The sequence below is a fragment of the Euprymna scolopes genome, chromosome 30, assembly GCF_053919585.1.
Source record: "Euprymna scolopes isolate OS-2025 chromosome 30, ASM5391958v1, whole genome shotgun sequence".
Classification (NCBI taxonomy): Eukaryota; Metazoa; Mollusca; class Cephalopoda; order Sepiida; family Sepiolidae; genus Euprymna; species Euprymna scolopes.
In genome coordinates, this window is record NC_136511.1 from 95,091,428 (window position 1) to 95,117,755 (window position 26,328).

The 26,328-nt window shown below is 35.5% G+C and overlaps 1 protein-coding gene across 9 annotated transcripts in view; it reads right to left on the reverse strand.

Moving 5' to 3' along the window:
• LOC145254893 (sodium-independent sulfate anion transporter-like) overlaps positions 1 to 26,328 on the reverse strand; it is a 635,989-nt gene that overhangs the window by 559,604 nt on the left and 50,057 nt on the right. For all 9 annotated transcript variants that reach the window (XR_013863830.1, XM_080113811.1, XM_080113816.1 and 6 more), the window contains exon 4: positions 8,130 to 8,334. Coding sequence is in view for 8 of the 9 variants with exons in the window: in XM_080113811.1 (XP_079969937.1) it covers positions 8,130 to 8,334 (205 nt within the window). In the remaining variant the exon portion in view is untranslated. The remainder of the gene's footprint in view (positions 1 to 8,129; positions 8,335 to 26,328) is intronic.

Sequence of the window (26,328 nt, forward strand, 5' to 3'; positions counted from 1 at the left end):
CATATGACATTAAGAAAAATTGATTTTACTAAATAGCGGTATTTTAGTTAATGTTTTTAGTGAGAGAATTATTTTAAGTATTCTATTTAAAATTGTTATTAAATAAATTTTAAACAACAATTATATTGATAATATATTTAATTTATTTTGGAATTAATATTTCCAACAGCGACCTTTTTAAAACTTTTTTTTTAGAGTTATTTGCCCCTAGATGCTATCCATAAAAAAAAAAAACATTTACCAAATATCATTTGGTAATTTCATTAAGCTGGAAAAATAATTCCGTGTAGATAGAAAAAATGTTTGGCTTTTATTGTTTTTTTTTAAATATTAAAAAAAAAAAAACGCGTCCAAAAAAACTGAAAAGATTTCATTTGTTTGTTTCATTTTATTCCTTATTGCAATACAAAAATCAGTAAATTTTTACCATGTAATTCAGTGTCGTTAATACCTAAAAAAATGAAGATCTACTGCACCCCCCTCTAAATTCCACAATTTACACTTTTTTTTCTTTTTTTTTATGTCAATTTCATCGTTTACAAACTTAATTTTCTAATTAAAAAGGTAACTTTATATGATGTGACCCAGCGGCGTTTAACCCTTAAAAAAATTGAGATCTACTTTTTTTCAGCCTAATACATTTAAACAGCCTTTAGAAATATTATTAGTTTGCAGAAGTGCAAATAAGTGCAAAGAAATTAGAAATTTAAAATAAAAATATATGTTAGAGTGGGGGGGATCACTTTTCTATATAAATTTAACGTAAAATGAGCACCCACTTTTTGGCCACAAAGCATTCAAGGAGACATGTCATCTCTAGCATTTTTTTGAAGTTTGGCGATTAAGGGGGAGGGAAAAACTGGGGGGGGGAATTACATTGGAAACATAAAATAACGATAATTTTAATTATTTTTTATGAGACCATTCTCTACTTTCACCTAACAATTTAATAAACAAAACAAAGCCCAAAATATGACAAATTCAATTTTTTGGTAGGTAAATGTGTAGTTTAGCGGCGTAAATTATTTGATAGACAAAAAAATTATAAAAACTATTTATTTTTATACTAGCGGGGGTACCCGGCGTTGCCCGAGTGTTTGTTTCCGGGACGATGGGGGGTTTAAAAAATGTTATGGTAGGTAAGTAGGAAGGATCAAACCCGGAGTCATGAGTAAAAGTAGGAAAATAAAGTGTGAAAAAAAAAAAAAAACAAACATCTGCAATGTTAACAGTTCGGCCACCAAGAAAAGCCCATTCCAGTTGTTTAGGAAAAAAAAAACAAAAAAAAAAAACGACTACGGTAGGTCGGCGCGAACGTGAAAATATAATGTGAATTGTCCAGCACGCTAACCACTACGCCACAGAGCACTGCAGCTTAGTTTAGTGATTTTAAATAACTTCACATGAAAGAACTACGAAGCCAAACCGGTGTTCTCTTCTCAACTGTTCCTTGTGAACGATCCCCAAACGGTGTTAAGTGGTGGCAGGGGGAGGAGGAATTTATTAGAGAGAAAATATTTTACCACTTCCATTGATCTTAACCGATTTTGGCCGTGACTTCTCAGCAGAAAAAGTATAGAAATCTAAGATTATCGAGGAATTTGAGAAATAATAAGCCTATAACACACCTCAGATATTGTTCTGCCGTTTGTGCATATTATATTTGCATGAAATATCTTGATTTTTAATTATTTATATAGAGATTAGACCCAAATGCTGAAATAAAACAAAAAAAAACATTCATTTTTATGTTTTTTATCATTTTTTTTTTAGACTAAATGTGTACGCCTTACAGGTTTAAAATTTGGCCTTTTTTAGGTTTGACAATTTGGCTTTTTTAAGGCCAAATTCGCCCTTTTTACGCTCTTTTATTACAAAAGAATATGGCAGCCCAAAACATAGTTCATGAAAGAGCTTTTTTTTAATAGACCAAATTTTAAAAGCAATATAGCAGCCTCGAATAATAAATATAAATGATAAAAAAATAATAAAATGAAATTTTTTTCTGGTTTTATTTCAGCCTTTGGGTCTAACAATCTGTTTTATATAAAAATAGTTTTTATATTTTTTTGTCTGGCAAATAATTTACACCGTTAAACTACACATTTATCAAAATAAAAAATAAATGCACGCATTAATGTTTATAAACATTATTTTTCTTAGGTTCACAAAATCGTGAGTTTTCTTAGGACAGTGATCCCTTCTGCCGAAATATCTGGTGGAGAGGGTATCAGATATTTCTTTTTGGGGGCGATTACATTTACATGTTTTTATCCGTTCTTTTATTTTTGAAATTGTTGTGGGGTTATCCATGTTACCCATGATGAAAACGGCGTGTTTCAAACGGAACTTCATGTCAACCCAGGCAATGCCGGGTACCCATGCTAGTATATATAAATTCAAGTTTTACGATATCTGTTTTGTTTATGAATTTGTTAGGTGAAAGTACAGAATAGTTACAAAACACACGCCCGCCTGGTAACATAGTGCATAAGTACCAATAAAGTGATTTTTAATATCGTATTCAGCAAAATCCTTAACAAACGGCACTTAACTAAATGGTTTATTTTATTGACTCTACACCATAATCATGTGATTAAAATTTTAGCAGACAAAAAATTGGGAGACAAAAGAGTCAAGAGCTCAAAAAATTGATAGTAAAGAATTTTTATTTTTTAAATAATTATTGAAAAATATTGCAAAGTGTTTACATAGCTGATTCTTTGGGATAACCCCCCTTCCAAAATGAAAAAAAGCTTTAGCGTTTTTACTATTTTAAAGCGTTTTTTTTTTGTTTTTTTTTTTTCATTTTTTTTAAGTTTGAAACACAAGTAGTGACTAGAACAATAAGTGCGCATGACAGAAATTCTTTAGGGTTTAAATGTATTGTAATGTTTTTATAGTGGTCGGAAAACGTTTTTCAGCCGCCATATTACTTCCTATTTACTTGCCTCCCCATGAAGGCAGAGTTAGACACAAGGTCGGTTTTTAATGTAGAGAACCATTTATTACTAAAAACGAAATGGTGAAATATAAAAGCAAGTTAAGCTATAAGAAAAAAAATATATATATATTTTTTTTTTAATTCAAAGAATTAAAGAAAGAAAAAATTCAAAGAAATTTCGAAACTCATTAAGATAAATAAAGATTACCTTTAAAGTAGTTAATAAAATTCTTGTACATCATATTGAATATGTTATGAAAAGTTCTGACGTTTTTATCATAAATTTTTAAGAGCATTAATCTCACTTCAAACAAACAGTTCAACTTAAAAATATAAGAGAATCCTAATGAAAGAATCGTAAATCTAAGATATTTTTTAACGATGCAAGTTAATCATAAGAATCGTGTATTTTGGGGGGTATCGCCCCCCAAAATATACGATTCTTATGATTAACGATTCCGATTCATCGTTACACCACTAATAATTACAGTAATATTAAGGAAATAACATTAATTATAATGAAAAATATAAGAAGAAAAAATATAAAAAATAAATAAAATAAAAATGATAATAAAATATGGACATAATAATAACTACGATGAATAATTAAAACATTAAAAAATAAAATATTTAAGTAGTAGAGTCATAGTGAAAGTTTATAAGAATGAAAAATATTTAGAAAGTAATAAAAGTATGTCAAACACAAAATAGAAAACTGACAAGAATATAAAAATAATTAATATATATACACACAAAAAATCATTTGTCTTTTATTTTTTCAAAAACTTAATATTTACTTTGTTTCTGTGAAAGTCTATGCATATATGTTTGTGTTCGTTACTGCATTTATCTGAAAATCTGTGTATATTTAAAATTATTTATATGCACACATTTGTAAAATAATTAGGTATATATATATACATACAGTACTGTTTCGTTGTATCACAACTCATCAGTGCAGCTAGACAAACACCTTTCCCCAGCTGTGGATTGAACCTACAACCGTCACATTGACAGTCGGCAGCTCTCACCATCTGGCTATGAATCAGTGCCGTAAATATTTCTCCTAGCGTGTGTATTAAATCCACACCCTCCCATCGCAAAGTGCTCAAACCATCAGTTTGTTTACAAACAAATTAATAGTGGGCTTTGCTTAATCGCTTTAAATACGTGTCGGGTGAAAATATATTTACAAAGTGCTCAACTCAAAGAGAGGGGCTTTAATTGTCATCCACATACAGTACTGTTTCGTTGTATCACAACTCATCAGTGCGGCTAGACAAACACCCTTCACACGCACACACACACACACACATAAGTATATATATATATATCTATATATATATATATATAGATATATATATATATATATAGATATATATATATATATATCTATATATATATATATAGATATATATATATATATATATATATATATATATACTTATATGTGTGTGTGTGTCTGTGCGGGAAATTATCTTTCTCTCTGTATCTATATACAGACTTATATCTACATTAAAACACACGTGTTAAATGTTTTTGTTTACTTATGTGTTATATTTCATTTGTACATTTTCTATTTAATTTTTAATTATTGTATGCAAACTTGCGTACTATTGTAGCACTTAAATTTGATTATATTTTATATTACTCATTTTAATCTTTATTTTAATTATTTTTTATTATGATTATTTTCATTATTATTTGTATTATTATTTTATTTTTATTTTAGATAATCTGTATTTTTATGAAACTCTTTATTATTTCCTTTTATTTTCGGCTTTATACTATTATATATTTCATATTTCTATAGTTTCGTGGAATTTTATTTCAATACTTTTTCTTTTAAATTACTTTGTTTTCTTTAGATTTCTCAAGATTAAATAATCACTAATCGGCAATTTGTCATCTTGTTTCCCACTCTCTTATAATACTTGAAAGAATCTTTATCTCTTACGCCAAAAGCTTTTACTCTTGATTTGTTGTACGATCTTTTAACATCTCCACTTTGGTATTAATCATATATTTAAATTTTCAATTTGATATCTAATCCCGGATGAATGTAAAAAACATTTCTATCGTCTCAGAAACGATCATACACTGATTTGTTGTTGATATTGAAGTCTTGAACATAAGTAAATGATTTTTTTCATAAATCATACATTTTTTCAACAATGCCTGAATCAAACTTTAAAAATGACACACCAACCATTTTGTGAAATTTACTTGCTTGAAATATATTTTTACACTTCATATCGATATATATATATATATATATATATATATATATATATATATATAAGTATGTACATGTGTTGTAGAATTTTGTCCATTAAAAATAGGCAACAGTTAAAACCTGTTAACTTAGAATGAGCGTTTTATGCCAAATTGTTGGTTCAATATGGTTAAATTTGTGCGGATTTTTGTATTAAATACTAATCTCCACCTATGCATAGAAACTATTTCCTAACTGTATCGAATTGATATCATAATGCTTAGTTTGCTGCACCTTATTATAACAGAAATTCAAATAAAATTTCAGATTGGCCCGGTAGTTTCTGAGAAAAAGTGGATGGACAAAGAGACAGACAGAAATATATTTTAGATACACATGCATTGCATTATTTTTTTTATACATATTTATAAAATATTATGCATATATTTTTTTTTCACCATTTACTTCAACATGAGTAGAGCTTAGTAGTAGAGACATTGTTGTTGCGGAGGGCCAAGAACTAATAAAGGTAGACACAACACGCAAAGAGATAACGACAATAGCAAAGAAGGATGACAAACACAGATGTTGAGCTTAAGACGATCGGATATCATGTTTTATTGGTTATTATTACACTCACAATGAATGGCAGATAAATGTAACGAACATCATTGACCGATCAATACAGATGCTATCATAAATATAGATACACGTTATGCACATTCAATAGACATGTAAATACATGGACGTTAGACAATGAACAGATACACCCTGTTATATAGACCCCAGTATGCAACATATGTTGATTTGGTCATTTGTAAATATAGACCCGGCTATACAACAAAAGCAGCAATTGAAGCACATGTTCCTGCACAGAAGTTCTATAGCAAACCCACTTTTCCACAATGGTTCACTTCTACTTGTGCAGCTGCCATTGCTCAAAGACAGCATGCATTCTGCAGATTTATCTGACAGAAGTCCAATACAAATAGACCAAAGTATACAAAAGTCAATAATAATTGTAAAAGTGCAATAGCTGCAGCCAAGGGGAAGCATGACAAAATCACTAGAAAACGTATTAAGTCACAGAAATTAGGAATTCATGATTTCTGGAATATAACAATGTCATAAATAATGGACAGTCAACAATTCCCCCACTATCCAACAACCTTGAGGCAACTGAAAAGGCAACCAAATTGCCAGACAATTTGCCTCCAACTCCACTTTAGACCCAACAAATCACTCCTTCCTAAAATTTCCTTCGCAGACAGTAGCTACACCTATATGAGCTGAAAATCACTTCTTCCCAACTTCATGATATCATTAAAAACCTTGAAGGCGTGTGGGGCTGATCTTATTCCTGCTATACTATTAAAAAAATGCTCCGTTGATTTACCCCAGTTCTCTCCAAACTCTTCAACAAATGTTTTATCGAATCTTGCTTTTCTGATTGCTGGAAAATTGCTTCTGTTGTACCAGTTTTTAAGAATTCTGTTGAAAGAACTGACCCACTCAATTATCACCCCCTTAACCTTCTCCCTCTGTTCACCAAAATCTTTGAGTCCTTAATCAATCAAGTACTAGTCCACCTCCTCATAGATACTAAATTTCTTTCTGAATAACAGTATGGATTTAGGCAAACTCATTCTACTATCCTAACTGTAATCTCTGAATATATATACCATGCACTGGAAAAGAAAAAAGAGGCAAGGGCAGTAGCTCTAGATATATCTAAGACCTTTCACAATGTCTGGCAAAAATTAAAGCATATAGTATTAATGGGTAAATACTTGACATAATTAAATCTTTCTTAAGAGAAAAATCCAGGTTGTTCTCGATGGTCAAACGTCAAAACAACATAAATGTGGGTGCGCCACAATGGTTAATCCTTGGACTTTTATTATTCCTTATGTTTATAAATGACCTTCCTGATAAAATTGTCTCCGAGATGGGTATATTTGCTGATGACACCATGCTCTATAAACAGACACAAGACGAAAATGAATGGACACATATCTAAGGCAATGACTGAAACCTTAAATAAAGACCTCCAGTCTGTAGTGGAGTGGGGATGTAAATAGATGGTAAAACCAAACTTCTTTCTTTTAATAATTATAAGAAACCTTCTCAACCAGTGATAGCCATGGCTAATGATACACCACCTAGGAGCTGTTTGTTTAAACTCCTTGGCTTAACATTCACAGGCAACATGAATAAGAATAAATACATCAAGGTGGGCTCTCTCTACCATGCTAGAAAATTACTCACATTTGAGAGTATCCTGCACCTCTACAAGACCACCATTCACTCATGCATGGGATAGTGCATCTGCCACTAATCTCTTGCTTTTGGATAAGATTAAAAAAAGAACCACAAATCTAAAAGGTTCCGCACTATCAAACAAAATTCACTGTCACATCAATGAATTGTTGCATCTCTGTGTTTATTTTACAAGTATTTCAATGGAATGTGCTCCGTCGAACACTAACACTTATCCCCCTTGGCGTAAATACTTCCAACTAACCCAACAAGCAGCAAAATCTCACCTCAATTCTATAGATGTCAAAAAACCTTCTACTCAAATAATTTCTTCTTTCGACTTTGGAATTCTCTCCCAGGTCCCTGCTTCTCTGACTGTACTGATATGCAGACGTTCAAGTGTAATGTGAACAGACATCTTGCTGCTCAAGAGTATCCCTGTAAATGTAAATATGGTCCCAAATAGTAGTTCTTACGTCCAAGTGGCACTGTGCCTTGTGTAGGGTGAGATAATGATAAAAAAAAATCCAATTCTAAATGATTATCAGTCTTTGACTGAAACTCAGAAAATAAGAAATGAAAACCAAACCGATTGTTGGTTTTCACTACAGGTTCAAATGTTACATTTGTACATTGATAACAATTCCACAGCATAAAATTAACATTGTCATATTTGCTTTAATGATGTCGAAAATGCTTGCACAAACTTACCCAGATGAAACAGTCCCATCATCAATTGGATGAAGCCTGCGACAAATGCTAATATAAGGGCACAAGTAGAATCATTTTTAATTGAAGATGAGCAAAACGAAGTCGTCATAAGGGACATAATGGCTGTAGGTCCAAGAGTAATATCTTTTGATGTACCAAATATGCAATATACAAAAGGACTCATGAATGATGAATAGAGTCCAAACTGAAAAAAAAAAAAAAAAACATTTTTAGGATTAAAAAATAAGAATAGATATTCTTAAAACACATTTAATTAATCTCTACACAGACCCCCCCCCAAAAAAAATGACATCAAATAAAATTGTATATTTTAATTATCTGGAAAAATCTTATAGTTAAAGATACCCAATTTTAGCCATACTCAGTCACAAATAATGCTCCAATTGTCATAAGATTTGACAGTTTCATTATTAATCTTTTTCAAAGTTGACCATAATGACAAATATTAAAAAATAATTTTGTTTCAGACATTTTTCTATCACATATAAAATTTATTTTCAAGTCAGAATCAAATTCAATTATTTTTCATGATTATTACTCCATTCCTATAATGTAATGAATGTGTATTTCTTGTAACAAAGCAATCTTGATAATAATATGTGGATTTTTTTTAATTTACACATTAATCAAATATTTATTCAAATGAAAAATGCAATTGTGTACAATAAAAAAATTCTATTTAGAATAATTACAAAATTAAATTACATTTTGGTCTGTTTATAAATAAGTCAACTATTTTAATCTTATGTTAATAGTTGAGAAAAACTTTGAAAAGAATTTGGAAACATTTAAACTCATAATCATAATCTCAGGATCGATTGTCAGGCAGTATCTAAGGCATCCCTCAGGTCCACATCAGTGTATGCCTTGCTTAGACAACAGCCTGAGTATAAATGTGATAGTCTGCACATCGCGCTGTATGGACACCAAGTGTTCTGTACATAGCCTACTTGTGCAAGTTGTGCCATATTGTGGCAACCTTTACTCAAACCTGGGGTACAGAAGAGTCCAGGGCTGTGAGATCTTATTTTGATGCTAGAAGAACTTCGTTATTGTCATCTTTGACTGACTCATTCCACCAACACAGGTGGAAAGACACTGGTGTTGTTTGTCTGAGGCCTATGATGGTGGCAAAGCTCTTGCGGTATGGTAGGCATTGTGGCACCTCTTGATGTCCATATAGGGAATGCCAATTGATGTTGCTCTTCTGTCACGCTTTCTCTCCGCTATTGCCTCTTGTCGAACCTGTGGTAGAGCGATTCTAGACATCCTGTAGACAGATGACACATGGGTTGATTTCAGGTTGCCGGTAATCATCCTGCATACCTTGTTAAGCTCAATGTCAACCTACACAGCATGAGTAGAATGAGCCTGTGTCGCTGTGCAGTATTCTGTGGTTGAGTAGCACAGCACTAAAGCTAACAGGTGTACCGTCTGTGCCTTGGCTATCTAAGAGTTATTAGCCAAAGTCGTGAGCAGGCTATTATGTGCTGATAGCCCCGTGCAGAGCTTCTCAATGTAGGTTCTATATGCTGTTGAGTGTCATGCCAAGATAAGTTGAGTACTGGGTATTTTCCAGGACTTTATCTTCTGAGGTGAAGTTGCGCATCCTTTGGGCTAGCTGGTTTATTTGAAATTACCTGGATTCGGGTTTAGATACAACTTGTTATAGTATGACAACTGCATCAATCGATCTTCCTGATTGGATTACAAGGTGCATGTTGTTCAAAAATTCAAAATCTATCTGACTTATCCACAGATGATGTCAAGTGTTTAATTTTTGCGCAGTGTCTACAGGGTGGTCAAAAAGTCAGGTAACATGTTAAAGGTAGAAAAAACAATATGATCAATTATAATCTTATATAGGGATCTTACCCCTCCTGATTTCTGGCTTTGGGGCTATGTAAAGGATAGCGTTTATGGCAAGAAGCCTGATACAATAGCGTCTTTAAAGTTATTTATTGAAGAGGAGATTGCGATGTTACCTTACTTTTTGACCACCCTGTAGTCTCATTCAAAAACGACAAGTTTCCTCTAGGCTTGACAGTGAACAGGGCCTCACCCTCCAGAAGTTGGCTGAGGATTGTCAACGGGTAGTCTGCATAAGGAACAATTCGAGATATGTTGAGGAGTCAGGCGCAACAGTCATTAAAAGGACGAACTTCAGACCGGAAAAATACTCACCCCGAAAAAGCAAAGTTAAAAGTAAGAAAACTCAGGCTACACCTAATAAGTACCACCCAGTCACAAGACCCAAATCCCCTAAAAGCTTGTGCTATCACTGCGGCATGAAACATTGGTCAAGTCAATATTTTTACAAACATACTGCAACGAATGTGGCAGGAAAGGCCACAAAGTGACCGAGTGCAGGAAGAACAAGGTCAAGAACAGTGTCCAACAGACTAGATTCGACTTAGATTTGGATAAGAACCAGCGCAAATATGTCACAGTTAACATCACAAATAAAACTGTGCATCTACAATTGGATTCCAGATCAGACCTGTCCATCATTAACCTTAAGACATGGAAAAGGCTAAGGAAACCAACCATGTGGAAGACGAACAAATTAGCTCGAGCTGTGACAGGCGATAAAGTGGAATTTGAGGGAGAGCTCACACTCCCGGTGACCTTAAATGGTATTACTAAAAAAGTGAAAGTGTATGACATCCAAAAACCTGATTGGATGGAGCGATTCGAATTGTGAGACCAACCTATGAATAAAATCTATCATAGGGTAGAAGACTCGTCTACAGAAGTGCAACAACTGAAGGACGAGTTAAAAGAGGAATTTCCAGAAGTATTCTCACCAGGACTAGGAAAATGTACAAAGGCTAGGGCTATAATCAGGATTCGGTTCTGGGGTTCGGGAAGGAGTGAGTCACTCTCTCCACAACAGTACGTTTCTGCCCTCTTCTTTTCCAATCGACCACACCTAGCCTTTCGCCACCAATGTCACACCGCACAATACGAACGTCAGCAATACGAAATTCTTTTCAAGAGATGTTCACGACTCTTTTCTCGCTCCCCCACCAGGCAATTTTTTCCAGCCTTTATATCCTCCTATCTAGGAAAAAAAAGGAAGAGACAGGAAAAAAAAATAGCTTCTCCCATCATGCTCTGCCTTCCGAAGATGCCCTTCGCGTATACAAATGCGCTGGCCATCCTTTCCTTCTTCTTTCCCAAAGAGCGATGCAGATACGCCGGGTACGTTTTTTTTCTTCTTCTTTTCTAACCATATACCCCACATATAGCAAGATTCAAACTAAAATAAAACACTCTACTTATTTTCAAGAAGAAATGAAACATCGGATTTGCAGCAACAGAGAAATCGAAAAAGGAAGCTTAAATGGAATCTGCCAAAGAATGCAAAAAACTGAAACTGCAAAGTTGGAAGCTAAAAAACCTGCACCAAAAGAATTCTCCAAGCCAAAGCAACAATTTCTACACGTGTATAGGATTACACCCAACCCAAACACACCAACAGCAGTCTCAACTGCAGAAACGATTTTTGCGTGGAAAGTGAGATCCGTTTTTGACTAGCTCTTACCCAAACAGTCAAGGCTACTAATGACCACTTATGTACCCAGTAAACGTTTCATACCAGGTGAAAGAGTGTTTTTCAAAAGTTATAAAAACAACACATCATTCTGGAAGGTGGGTACAATTATTAAGAGAGTCTGTGACAAGGACCAACATATATCCACAAACGTCATCAGAACCAACTAAGAAGATGTCGATTAGTTGAAATCAGCGACAGTCCACCATTGGAAGATGAGCCAATAGACACTGTCTTCAAAACTTTTGATCTTGAACCTCCTCAACCAACACCTGAACTACGGCGGTCGTTCTGTAAGAGAAAGGTTACCGAGCCATTGATGGTAAACCCTAAAAGGAAGAGGTACTTTTACGAACAAAAAGCTTGGGATGGGTGTGTTGGAGATGCCCCTCCATGGGATTAACGGACTATCTCATGACGTCAATTTCTCTAGTGATGTCACTTCCGGTATCGAGACTGGTGCCTGGCAGTCTGAGATTGGCACGCGAACAAGCTGGTCGTCGTGTGCAAACACCCTACTGTTGAGATATGGTATTACTCAATTCACTTTGCCTGAGATATATGAGAATACATGTTTTGTTCGTAAAAATCCTGTGTTCCTTTGTTCTTATTACCATTTAACCCCATAACAGTAACATATCCAAGAATTATGAAAAAAATGAAATGTGAGTTATTTGATTAGTGTGTTCATAATGAAATAAACAGCCCAGACAATGTCTCAAAGTTATCATTTTAGTAAGAGGGGGGCGATTATGTGGGTTAACTCATGAAAAATGAGTGTCGAAATTAGTAGCATATCCAAGAATTATGAAAAATGATGAAATATGAGTTATTTGGTGTGTTTGTAATGAAATAGACAGCCCAAACAATGTATGAAAATTATTATTTTAGTAAGAGGAGTGGGTTAAATCATGAAAAACTATTGTCGAAATTAGTAACATATCCAAGAATTATGAAAAGTGATGAAATGTGAGTTATTTGAGTGGTGTGTTTATAATGAAATAAACAGTCACACAATGCATCAAAGTTATTTTAGCAAGATTATGTGGGTTAAATCATGAAATATGATTGACAAAATTAATAACATATTCAAGAATTATGAAAAGTGATTAAATGTGAGTTATTTGATTGGTGTTTTTATAATGAAATAAACAGCCCAGTATTTTAGTGAGAGGGGGGGGGCGATAATATGGGTTAACTCATGAAAAACCGCTCAAAGTTAGAAAATATCCAAGAATTATGAAAAATGATGAAATATGAGTTATTTGATTGGTGTGTTTGTAATGTAATAAACAGCCCATACAATGTCTCAAAGTTATTATTTTAGTAAGAGCGGGATGATAATGCAGGTTAAATCATGAAAAATGATTGTCGAAATTAGTAACATATCCAAAAATTATGAAAAATTATGAAATGTGAGTTATTTGGATGGTGCATTTGTAATGAAATAACCAGCCAAGACAATGCCTCAAATTATTATTTTAGACAGAGGGCAGCGATAATGTGGGTTAAATAATGAAAAATGATTGTAGAAATTAGTAACATATCCAAGAACTATGAAAAATGATGAAATGTGAGTTTCTTGATTAGTGTGTTTGTAATGAAATAAACAGCCCAGATAATGTATCAAAGTTATAATTTTAGTGATGGGGGGGGGTATAATGTCATTAAATCGAAAAAAATGATTGTCAAAATTAATAACATATCCAAGAATTATGAAAAATGATGAAATGTGAGTTATTTTATTGGTGTGTTTGTAATAAAATAAACAATCCAAACAATGTATCAAAGTTATTACTTTAGTAAGGGAGGGGGAGGATAATGTGGGTTGAATTATGAAAAATGATTGTCGAAATTAGTAATATATCACAGAATTATGGGATTCAACGAGATACGTCCACATATATACTAGCAGATTATCCGGAGTCACCCGGGATTGAATGAGATACATGCAAATGTATGCTAGCAGAATACACAGGCGCCTGGGATCCAATGAGATAGATGCAAATATATACTAGCAGAATACCTGGTGTCGCTTTGGATTGAATTAGATTGATTGAAATATATACTAACAGAATACCTTGCGTCATCCAGGAATTAATGAGATTGATGGAGGTATATACTAGCAGTACACCCGGCGTTGCCCGGGATTGAATGAAATAGCTGAGAATATATTAGCAAAATACCTAGCGTCGCTTGGGATTGGATAAGATAAGTAGAAATATATATTAGCAGAATACACTGCATCACCCCGTATTGAATGAATACAGAATAGACGAATACTTGGCGTTGCCCGGGATTGTATTAGATAGCTGCACATATACACTAGCAGAATACCCGGTGTTACTCAAGCTTGAAGGAGATACGCGAGATAATTTATTTGCAATATCCTCGGCATCACTCAGGATTGAAGGAGATTGATAGAAATTGATATTAGCATAATTCCTGCCGTTGTCTGGGATTAAATGAGATAGAGGCAAATATAAGAAAACAATTTTTTATCTCAAAATTATTTTATTTGTGAAGTCGATTCCGGATATGGCTTAAGCAGTTTACAATCTCAAAATTAGATTAATACATATATATTGTTGGTTTTCTATGAAAGTTTACTAGGCCAGTTTCTGTAGGGGTTGATCTATATTTTTAAAAAATTTTTATGTAAACATCTGGGAATGATGTGATGGTTTTAGTGGTGGATAGAAAGAAGCATGACAATGTTAATTTTAAAATTGCCCTTGAGTTTTCTTTTGGGGGTTGGGTTGGAGAAAGTAATGTCTGTTTTAGGGTAAAAAAAAGTATGTGAAATTGTTTAATATATGTACTTAAATTACCCGTCTTAGTGTAGGTAAAATTATTTTTGATATGTGTTGTATACTACCAGTCCTTGCAAAGGTAAAATTATTTCATATACATGCTGTAAATTACCTACCCTACGTAAGATACAATTATTTCATATGTGTAATAGCCATCCTAGGTAGGTAAAATATTCTTTTGCTCAAAATAGCAAATGATACATAGACATTAAAAATTCCTCTCTTCTAAGAATAACAAATATATTCAAAATCAAATTTAAGTTTCTCATTGTTTATATGGTCCTGAGTAACGCTGATTAGCCCTGCTAGTCTATCTAATATATAAAAGTGAAAATGTGTGTGTGTGTGTGTGTGTGTGTGTGTGTGTGTGTGTGTGTGTGTTTGTATGTCTGCCAAAGACTTTTGACAGACAAAACCAAACTTGACAAATTTGGTATCTGTTATGGGGTTAAATGGTAATAAACGAAAGAAACACAGGATTTTTAGGAAAACATATATTCACATATATTAGAGGCAAATCGAGTTGAGCAATACCATTCTTCAACGGTTGGACATGTGCACCCGACCTCCTTGGTTGCGTGGCAATCTCTGACTGGGGATCGGTACTCAATACCGTAAGTGACGTCATCAGAGGAAGTGACATCATGAGTCCATTAATCCCATTGAGGGGCATCTCCAACACCACCCTCCTAAGCTTTTTGTTCGTAAAAGCTGTAAGTATCTCTTCCTTACCATCAATGGCTCGATAACCTTTCTCTTACAGAACGACCATCATAGTTCAGGTGTTGGTTGAGGAGGTTCAAGATCAAAAGTTTCGAAGACAGTGTCTATCGGGTCATCTTTCAATGGTGGACTATCACTGGTTTCAACTAATCGACATCTTCTTAGTTGGTTCTGGTGACATTTGTGGATATATGTTGGTCCTTGGATGATATATACCAATGTCACCGACTCTCTTATCAATTATATCCACCTCCCAGAATGATGTGTTGTTTTTTTTAACTTTTGAAAAACACTTTTTCACCTGGTATTAAACGTTTACTGGGTACATAAGTGGTCACTAATGGCCTTGACTGTTTGGGTAAGAGTTTGTCAAAAACGGATCTCACTTTATGCGCAAACATTGTTTCTGCAGTTGAGACTGCTGTTGGTGTGTTTGGGTTGGGTGCAATCCCATACATGTACCGAAACTGTTGAAGTGCTTCATCTGTTGGGGTCCCTTCAGCCTTCTTAGGTTGCTTTGGCTTGGGGAATTCTTTTGGTATGGGTTTTTTTGCTTCCGGCTTTGCAGTTTCATTTTTTTGCCTTTTTTGGCAGATTCCGTTTAAGCTTCCTTTTTCGATTTCTCTGTTGCTGGGAATGGACGTTCCTGCCACATTCGTTGCAGTAAAAACATTGACTCAACCAATGTTTCCCGCCGCAGCGATAGCATGGGCTTGTAGGGAATCTGGGTCTTGTGACTGGGTGGTACTTATTAGGTGTAGCCTGAGTTTTCTTACTTTTAGCTTTGCTTTTTCAGGGTGAGTATTTTTCCGGTCTGAAGTTCGTCCTTGTAATGAATGTTAAGCCTGACTCCTCGCCATGTCTCAAGTTGTTCCTTATGCAGACTACCTGTTGACAAACTCGGCCAACTTCTATAGGGCGAAACTCTCTTCGCTGTTAAGTCTAGAGAGAACATGTCGTTTTTGGATGAGACTAGACCCTGCGCAAAAATTAAACACTTGACGTCATCTGTCAATAAGTCAGATAGACGGAAATCATTGCAGTCTTTATTTACCACAGACGCGAAGGTTAGGTAATCATTGTCGTCACTTTTTTGCAGGTTCAAGCACTTCCATCTTCTATGAAAGAGCATAGAATTCAGGCTGAACAGTTTGGATAAAAGTTTGACCCCGACAGAAAATTCCAATTCACTCGTTTTCCTGGGGAGAATATAATCCACAAACTTACTATGTTCTCTGGTCCCTAATTTCCTCAAAAGTAGGCGAACTTTCTTAGCGTTGCTCCACTTGACAATCCATGGTGAACAGGTCCCCATATCTCATAGAAAGCGTCAAACGTCTCATCCAACTCCGGTTGGTAGTTGAATGTTTCTATTGCATTCCATATTGTACTCTGGGAAAAAGCTAAAACAATAGCTCTTCTTGTCTCTGTTCTCTCTTCCAACGCTTGTTGCCTCTCATGAAATTGTAACTGGAGCTGTTTATCAAGTTCTTTTAAATTTTCCTCAGCCTTCTGCTGCTGGTCCATCTGGGCCTTGATTAGCTGTATTAATACTGTTTTAACCTCCTCCATATTTTTCTCGTGTGCTTTGAAAAGCTATTGTAATAGCTTTTCCAAGTGCACGAGAAAAAAAATTTATTTCCATTTTTGACTGGAGAAGAGAGATAAAATAATAAAAAAACAGAAAATGTCCTTTCCTTGAGTGTGTGCATATGAGGAGGGAGCAATATATCCCTTACTTCTTGGAGATAACCCAATATGAGGGTGGACAAAACAAATTTTACTTGCTAACAAAAAAACAAACAAAAATGTACTGTGATACAATACAGTTGCAAAAGAATAAAAATAATTGTGGAATTGTCTGGCAGTTAACCAAAATGGCTGTTTTTTTTATGTGTGTGTGGGGGGGGGGAGTTGTCCACACGCGGCAGAAACTTTAGAACTAACAGTTAAAAATAGAATATTTCATAAAATTCCACTCAATGAAAAAGTATTATTTCTTTTTAGTCCAAGTAAAATGAAAAGGGGAAAAAACATTTCTCTCCCATTAAAATATTGCATAAAGTTAGCAGCAAAAACAAAAGCAAAAAAAAACTTTTCACTTTATTTGAAAAATGTTCAAATTTGCATACGAATAAACAGGTGACGAGTTACACTAGAATTGTCCTCGCGATGGAATTGGGTCAACATTTTTCTCTTTTTTTTCCTTCTTTCAATAAGCAACCCAACTAACTTTTACGGCTTTAACAAAATGCATTAAGCACAGTTCTTTTCAATTTAAATATAGAGACAAAAAGATTACTTACAATTGCATTGATAACTTTGCTTTGTGTTCGTTTTTCTATTTTTTTTTTGTTTTTAGAAATTGCCAGTCGACTTCTTAGCTTGTATATCCGAAGTTCTTTTGAAGTCAATTAAATTTTTTTTTCTTTTTGTGGAGTTAGCCCATGTGAAAGTCGAATCCATCATCACCAGTTGTTATGGTAATAAATGAAAAGAACACAGGACTTTTAAGAAAACACATGTATTCACATATATTACAGGCAAAGTGAGTTGAGCAATACAATTCCTCAATGGTTGGATGTTTGCACCCGACCTCCTTGGTCGCGTGCCAATCTCTGACTCCGGGCACTTGTATTCGATACCGGAAATGACGTCATGAGATAGTCACTTAATCTCATGGAGAGGCATCTCCAACTGTATCATATTGAAGCTCCAACCTTCGGACGACAAATATCGAAAATTTTGCCCCAACGGTCATGTTGGTCATCTGGCCAGTTTTCTGCATGAAGGGCCCCAAAAAATTGCGATATTTTAACGTTTTTCCTATATAGTTTACTAGTTTTACTAGAATTCTAATCTTATTCATACGTATTTGAAAATACGCTTAGTCATGTCACGTGATATGACGTCAGCACACTTTAATGGCAACTTTTAATACATACATTAACCGCCTTTGAAGGGTAACTTGATATTATAACCCAGAGTAAAATATTAATTTTTGAGTTGAAAAATTGGTACCAACATAATTATCGCATTTCAAAATGTAGAATCCCAAATTTACATGAAAATCGAAGGCAGAGAAATAAAATTATGAGTGACTGAAATTTTTTACAGGCAATATCTTAAAATGTAAACAATGCATTTCTCAATTTGTAATCCAAAACATTACATATAGACGAGTAGGGAGGGGAAGGGGGTAGGCATAATATGAGTTAATTAGCGTTTGTTTCTCTAAAGCCTTATACTTACAAATTTTAATATTATATGAAATGTGAGTTAATGAATTTAATGAGATCCCAGGCATAATCTCCTTATTTTCGAGTAGATTGAAAGTTGCTATATTTTAAAATGTAAACAATGCATTTCTATATGAAAGTATTAGTAACAATATGATAGCCTTACTTTGCTAACTGGGAGAGGGGGGGGCGACAAATGAGACCGCTTGAATTCTAAGAACAGATACTACACTTTGATCTTATTTATTTATTTTATTGTTGTCAAAAAATGAAATTACAATGTAAAATTATAAAGACAAAAATATCAAACAACAAAATTAGGCACAAGGCCCTATAAGAAATTGGGAGGGGGAGGGTACAGGGTCTTTGTGACTAAAATGACATGATGAATGATGAAGACTTAGTGGTCTTACTCTTGACTGGCAACATTTACCAAAATACCTCATTCACTCTATGGAACTTAATCTAACTAAAACCCCCAGCGTTCAGTGTAAAGAATAACATATTTACAATTTGTATAATTGTGTCTGTGTGTTGTGTGTGCATTTTTTTTTTTTTTTTTTTTGTGTATATGCATGTGTGATAGAATAAAGTTCGAATTCATTGGAAAATAAAAGTTTGTGAATTTATTAAAATAAAGTGTTCGTGGAGTGGGAAAAAACTAATCAAAAGAGTTCATTTTAAAAATAAAGAATAAAAGCTACTGTGTTGTTAGTAAGACCCCCCTGTACTATTCTATGTTGATAGATCCCCCACTGTTTTCCGGGGAACCGAAAACAAGCAGGGCATCCCTAATGGGGTTTGGGGAAGAAGCCTTAATGGAGGTGGGAGAAAATAAAGTAACGGATGGAGGGGGTAGGAAGGTGACCTCTGAGTAGGGGGGCGACCGGGGGTATCAGAAAGCAAAGATGGGGTGCAGAGGGGTTGGGCAGACTCAGAGGTTCTCTAATACCAAAAAATAAAATCAGGAACAGGATCTCAGTCGTACCACCAGTCAAGAGTCTTCTTAAGATGATTTAGCTAAATTCTAAGCGGGATGGGTTCCGAAGGACCCAGCACCGCCCGTGCCATGCTTAAGGAGGGAACACGTATTGAAACTTGGCTCCTCGACGGATGCACAAACTAGTGCTGTGCACCCACCTCTTGTCAAATTCCACTCTAGGCAACCTCTTCCAATCGCATCTGATCTTTACTTTAAGCAAATGTTTAAAGTAAACGATCAGATCCCGATCCGGAACAGATGTCCCTTCGCGGACCAACTTGAGGCGCGTGATCCAAATGGTCATGCGCGCTACTGCTAGGATCGCCAGGAAAACCAAACTTTCCTCCCTGGGGAACGGCGGCTCCATGTTGTACACAAAAGTTCCTACGTCGAGATCGAGCAGACACTCGGCATCGATGCGAGCTGTTACCCCCTCGACGTACTTTAATAGGGGCTGTATCCGGCTGCAACTAAAAAACGCGTGCTCGATTGTTTCGGGCTCGCGTTCGTCACAGCACGGACAGAAGCGCCTGGTATGTTCTTTATACCGGAAAAGTTCGTCGAAGAGGGGCAGCGCATTTCGGACCAGTCGCCAAGTCAGGGAGAATTCCGAGTTGTTCAGAATCTCCCGTCCCGGCGCCCAACACCATTGAGAACGGACAACCTCCATCGACCATCCCATCCGCCTACAAAGTGGATCCTTCGCGGTCCCCTCCACTAAATCCCGATACAGTTTCTTCCTTGGCTGATCGAGGACGCTGGTCCCCGGCAAAGCTCTAAGAGCGGTCCGGCATTCGGAGAAGAACTTGGACTCCCCCTTCGGTCTACGACGACCTTCTACCGAAGGGTTGGGTTTGAGATTGGGAAACGAGTTCTCAACCACAGGGACCCAAGGAGCGTCTCCTTCAAGCGAACAACCCAGGAAAGCTAATCTCTCGGCGTTTCTATGACACAAGAGACTGGGCTGACCCAGGCCTCCCTCGCTCGGACATTGAACACAGACCTCTCTGCAGACATAATGCTTACCCTCGTTCCACAAAAGTGAATCGAGGCGCCCTTGTAAGCGGGTTAGTCGTTCTGCAGGGAGAGGAAGTACAGACAAACGGTAAAGGATGAGCGGAAAGACGTATGTAGCACACTCCTCCGCCCGACCCTTCAAGGACAATTTCCTTCCAATCCAAGTCTTTACTGACGATTTGACCTTAGACTGTACTTCTGACCAATTCTTTTCCAGCTGAAGTCCCGGTCCAAACCAGACACCGAGAATACGGACCGGTCCATCGGTCCAGCTGAAAATACCTGGAAGCGAGTTTACCCCGGTCCAGGCCCCCAACCGCAGGCCAGCAGACTTGCTACGGTTGAAGATGGCCCCTGTTACTTCTTCGTATCGAGCGAGCGCCTCGACCACCGCTTGAACGTCCGTGAGGCAAGACACGAACACGGTGACGTCATCGGCGAACGCGGAAACCCTGGCTCGTGTGCCTCCAGGGAGAGCTATTCCACGCAGGACTGGTGTAGCCGCCTTGTCCCTTAAATTGCGAAGGAGGGGTTCCAACGCCAGGACATACAACAGAGGCGACAGCGGACAACCCTGTCGCACCGACCGAGAGACAGCGAATGACTCCGATAGCTTACCGTTGATCTGCACCGCCACCGTTGGCCTGTCATACAGAACAAAGATCCACTTGCGGAAGTCCGGATTAAATCCGGCGGCCTCTAACACAGATCCTAGGAACCGATGGTCGACCCTATCGAATGCCTTGGACTGATCTAAACTGATCAGCGCGGCTTCGGCGTCGTCTTCTGTCCCCTCTATGATCGACACTTTGATCTTAGCCAAAAGACTAAGTAACCATATTATATAGCGTAATTTCCTACCGAACATTATCTTCTATTAAAGAAGATGCATATTAAATATTTATCGTGTACTAAATTGAGATAAGATGTCATATTCCAAAAATCACATTGCTGAACTGCTGATTCCAAAAATCAAGTAAATGAAAAGGCATAATCAACGTTTGTTTCCTTAAAGCCTTATACTTACAGATTTTAATATTATATGAAATGTGAGTTAATGGATTTGGTGGGCATTTAATGAGAACCCAGGCATAATCTCCTCCTTATTTTCGTAGGCTGGGAGATAATAATCAGACGTGTTTACTTACAGATTTTAATATTATACATCATTAATATTAAGTGAGTCCCAGAAATGGCAGAAACCGTTTATAAGTTAACATTACTATATTTCATGTATATTTTTAAGAGTCGGGTGGGGGGATTTTAAGTCAGTCCCGGAAATTGCAGAAACCATTTACAAGTTAACATTACTATATTTCATGTGTATTTTTAACACTGGGGTGATGGATATATTTTTAACAGTGGGGAGGGGGGCAGTTAACGATATAGACATTACATTATTACATGTGTATTTTTAACAGTGGGGCAGAGGATATGAAGTCAGTCCCAAAAATGACTGCAACATTTTACGTTTTAGACATTACTTTATTTAATGTATATTTTTAGCAGTTGAGGTGGGGGGATAAAAAGTCCCAGAAATGGCTGAAACAGTTTACGATTTAAACATTACTTAATTTTAAGTATATTTTTAACAGTAGGGTGGCAGATATGAAGTCAGTCAGGGGATTGGATGAAATGTGGAAATATATACTAGCAGAATACCAGGCATTACCTGTGATTGGATGAGGTAGGTAGAAATATATGTACTAGCAGGATACCCGGCATCACCCGGGATTGGATAAGATAGGTGGAAACATATACTAGCAGAAAACCCGGCGTGTCCCAGGATTGAATAACCTTGCATGAAATATATACTAACTTTGTACCCAGCATTGCCCGGGATTGAATAATATTGCTGGAAATATATACTAGCATATTACACGGCATCGCCAGGGATTCAATGACATAAATGGGAATATATATTAGCAAAATACCCAGTGTCGCCCGGAAGTGAATGACATTGCTGCAAATATATACAGGCAGAATACATAGCGTTGCCCAGGATTTAATGAGATAGTGGCAGAATAACATTGCCTGGGATTAAATGAGATAGGTGGAAAATATATACTAGCAGAATACACAGAGTCGCCCGGGATTGGATGAGATAGATAGAAATATATACTAGCAGAATACCCGGTGTCGCCCAAGATTGAATGAGATTGATGGAAATAGATAATATAGCAGAATATCCGGCATCACCCGGGATTGAATGAGATAAGTTGAAATATATACTAGCAGAATACCTAGCATTGCTTGGGATTGAATGAGATAGATTGAAATATATGTTAGCAGAATACCCAGTGTCACCCGGAATTGAACGAAAGAGGTTGTAATATATACTAGCAGAATACCTGGCGTCGCCCGGAATTCAATAAAAAGGTGTAAATATATACTAAACGAATATCCGGCGTTGCCCAGGATTAGATGAGATAGGTGGAAATATGTACTAGCAGAATACCCGGCATCGCCCGAGGTTGGATGAGATAGGTGGGAATATATACTAACAGAATACCTGGCATTATTGGATGATGTTGCTGGAAATATATACTAGCAGAGTACCTGGTGTCACCTGGGATTGAATATGAGAGGCGGAAATAGATACTAACAGTATAACCGGCATTGCCCAGGATTAAATGAGACAGGTGTTAATATATACTAGCAATATACCCAGCAAATAATTGTTGAAATTACTAAAATATCCAAGAATTATGAAAACTGATAAAATGAGAGTTAATTGATTTATCTAATTGTAATGAAATAATCGGATTAGACAATATATCAAAGTTATTATTTTTGTAAGGAGAAGGACGATAATGTGGATTAAAATTATGGATTAGTGGATTGTCGAAATTAGTAAAATATCTAAGAATTATGAAAAATGATGAAATGTGAATTAATCGATTGGTGTGTTTGTAATGTAAGAATGATCCCAGACAATATATATAATGTATTATTTTTGTAAGGGGAAGGGCGATAATGTGGGTAAAATTATGAAATATGATTGCCGAAATTAGTAACATATCCAAGAATTATGAAAATTGATAAAATGTGAATTAATCGATTGATGTTTTTGTAATGAAAGAATCAGCCGAGAAAATATATAAAATTTATTACTTTTGTAAGGGGACGGGTGATAATGTAGATTAAAATTATGAAAAATGTTTGTTCAAATTAGTAACATATCCAAGAATTATGAAAAATGCTAAATGTGAATTAATCAATTCATGTGTTTGTAATGGAAAAAACAACCCAGACAATATATCAAAGTTATTATTTTTGCAAGGGGAAGGGCGATAATGTTGGTAAAAATTATGAAATATGATTGCCGAAATTAGTAACATATCCAAGAATTACAAAAAGTGACGAAATATGAATTAATCGATTGATGTGTTTCTACTGAAATAATCAGCTAAGAAAATATATCAAAGTTATTATTTTTTGTAAGGGGAAGACCGATAATGTGGGTTATAATTATGAAAAATGATTGTAGAAATTAGTAACATATCCAAGAATTATGAAAAATGATGAAATATGAATAAATCGATTTGTGTGTTTGTAATGTAATAATCAGTCCAGTCAATATATCAAAGTTATTATTTTTGTAAGGGGAGGGGCATAATGTGGGTTAAAATTATTTAAAAAATATTGTCAAAATTAATAACATATCCAAGAATTGTGAAAAATGATGAAATGTGAATTTTTCGATTGGTGTGTTTGTAATGATAGAATCAGCCCAGAAAATATGTCTGTGTTATTACTTTCATAAGTGGGGAGGGGGCTTAATGTGGGTAAAAATTATGAAAGATTATTGTCGAAGTTATTAACATGTCCATGAATTATGAAAAATGATGAAATGTGAGTTAATTGATTGGTGTGTTTGTAATGAAAATTGTGATAAAGTAAAAGTTTCCTAATGATCATTCACGTCAATGCATTTATGTAATAATTTGGAAAACCTGCTGAGTTATGGTGAACAAATGATATCATTTCACTTAAAATGATGGTGTCAGTAGTAGGGAGGAAAAGAACACAGTAATGTGGAATTTATAGTTAAGCAAAGGTTGCCTAAATCACTTAGCTTCTCAACATATTTGTTTATTTGTTTGTAAAGCCTGCTGAGTAATCTTCTGAAAATGATGTCTTATTTCCAAAACATTTTGTTGTCGGTAGTGAGGAAAAAAATGAAACACTGATAATGAAGCAAAGGTTGTCTTATCACTAAACTGTGTCAATGTATTTATGCATTAATTTTAAAATACTGCTGAGACATCTTCCAAAAATGACATAATTTTTTTACAATAATAGTGAGGAAGGAAAGAAACGCAGCAATGTTGAAATTTCTGGTGAAGCAATGGTTGCTAACTCATTAACCAACACAATGTATTTATGTATTAAATTAGAAATCCTAATGATCCATATTCTAAAAATGATTTCAATCTTCTTAAAATTATGGTAGCCTTGACAAGAAGAGAAATTAATTCAGATATGTTGTACAATACCTGTCGAGAGTATGTTAAATTGTTTCATATATGTATATAAATTACCCATCCGAAGGTAGATAAACATATTTTAAATATGTTTCAAATTACCCATCCCAAAAAGGTAAAATTATTTATATATACATTCTGCAAATTACCTGTCATAGGGAAAGTGTCATACATGTGTAATAGCCGTCCTAGGGTAGGTAAAATATTCTTTTGCTCGAAATAGCAAATGATTCATAGACATTAAAAATTCCTCTCTCCAAAGAATAACAATTAAATTCAAAGTCAACTTCAATTTTCTCATTATTTATATGGTCCCGAGCAATGCTGAGTAGCCCTGCTAGTGTATATATAGAAAAGGCAAAAGTGACGCGTGCGTTTTTATATGTCCAAGAAAGGCTTTTTTGGAGAGGGGGGGTCTCGAGGGGGTTACTATTTTGGAGAACTTTTTATATACTTTCTAGATTATAATATGTACGATTTGCAAACGGACGTCATTTCTACATTTTTTTGATCGATTTTTATAAAATTCCTTCTATTTCATCCTTTTGCGTGTTTGTCTGTCTTTTTGGTATAAATAGAGCAAAACTCATCAAAGCAAAGCCGTCAGCGGCCTTTCGTTCCAGGATGTCTTGAAAGCAATTAACTTTGATCAATGTGGGGAAAACCCTTCATATCAAACAAGTGCTATTCATTTGGAGAGCTCCCCCTTTTTGGTTTTCCCCAACATCGTGGAGAAGCAAAAACTGACCTGCAGTCTGTGCCTGCATGATTCTTGACTTATTCACTTCAAGTCAACTTTTTGATTAACATCGCAAAATTTGAACGCTTTTCACTTCCTCTCGCCTCGTAGCGTAGGAGTAAGATCTCAGCTTTTCTTTCACTTTCTTCTTTTCCACCTTTGCATCATGGGTTTGAGCCTGCCTGCCTACTAACACCCCCCCCAAACAAACAAACACCCGGGCAACGTCGAGTAACGTCGGGCACCCCCCGTTAGTCTATTATATAAAAGGTAAAATGGACGTGCACGTTTTTGTATGTCCACGAAAGACTTTTTTGCCAGGCTTCATGACGAGATTACTATTTTGGAGAAGTTTATACTTCCTAGATGATAATATCTCAGATTTGTAAACGGACATCATCTCCATCTTTATTTTCACTAACTTTTAAAAAAATCCCTGGTTTCCAGTGTTTGTTTGTCTTTCTCGTATAAATAAAGTGAAACTAATGAAAGCAAATGGCCCTACTAGCCGGGACGTCTTGGAAGCAATCAGCTTTGATCAATGTGGGGAAAACCCTTCATATCAGACAATTGCTATTCATTTGAGAGTTCTCCCTTTTTCGGGGGGCTGGTTTTCCCCAAC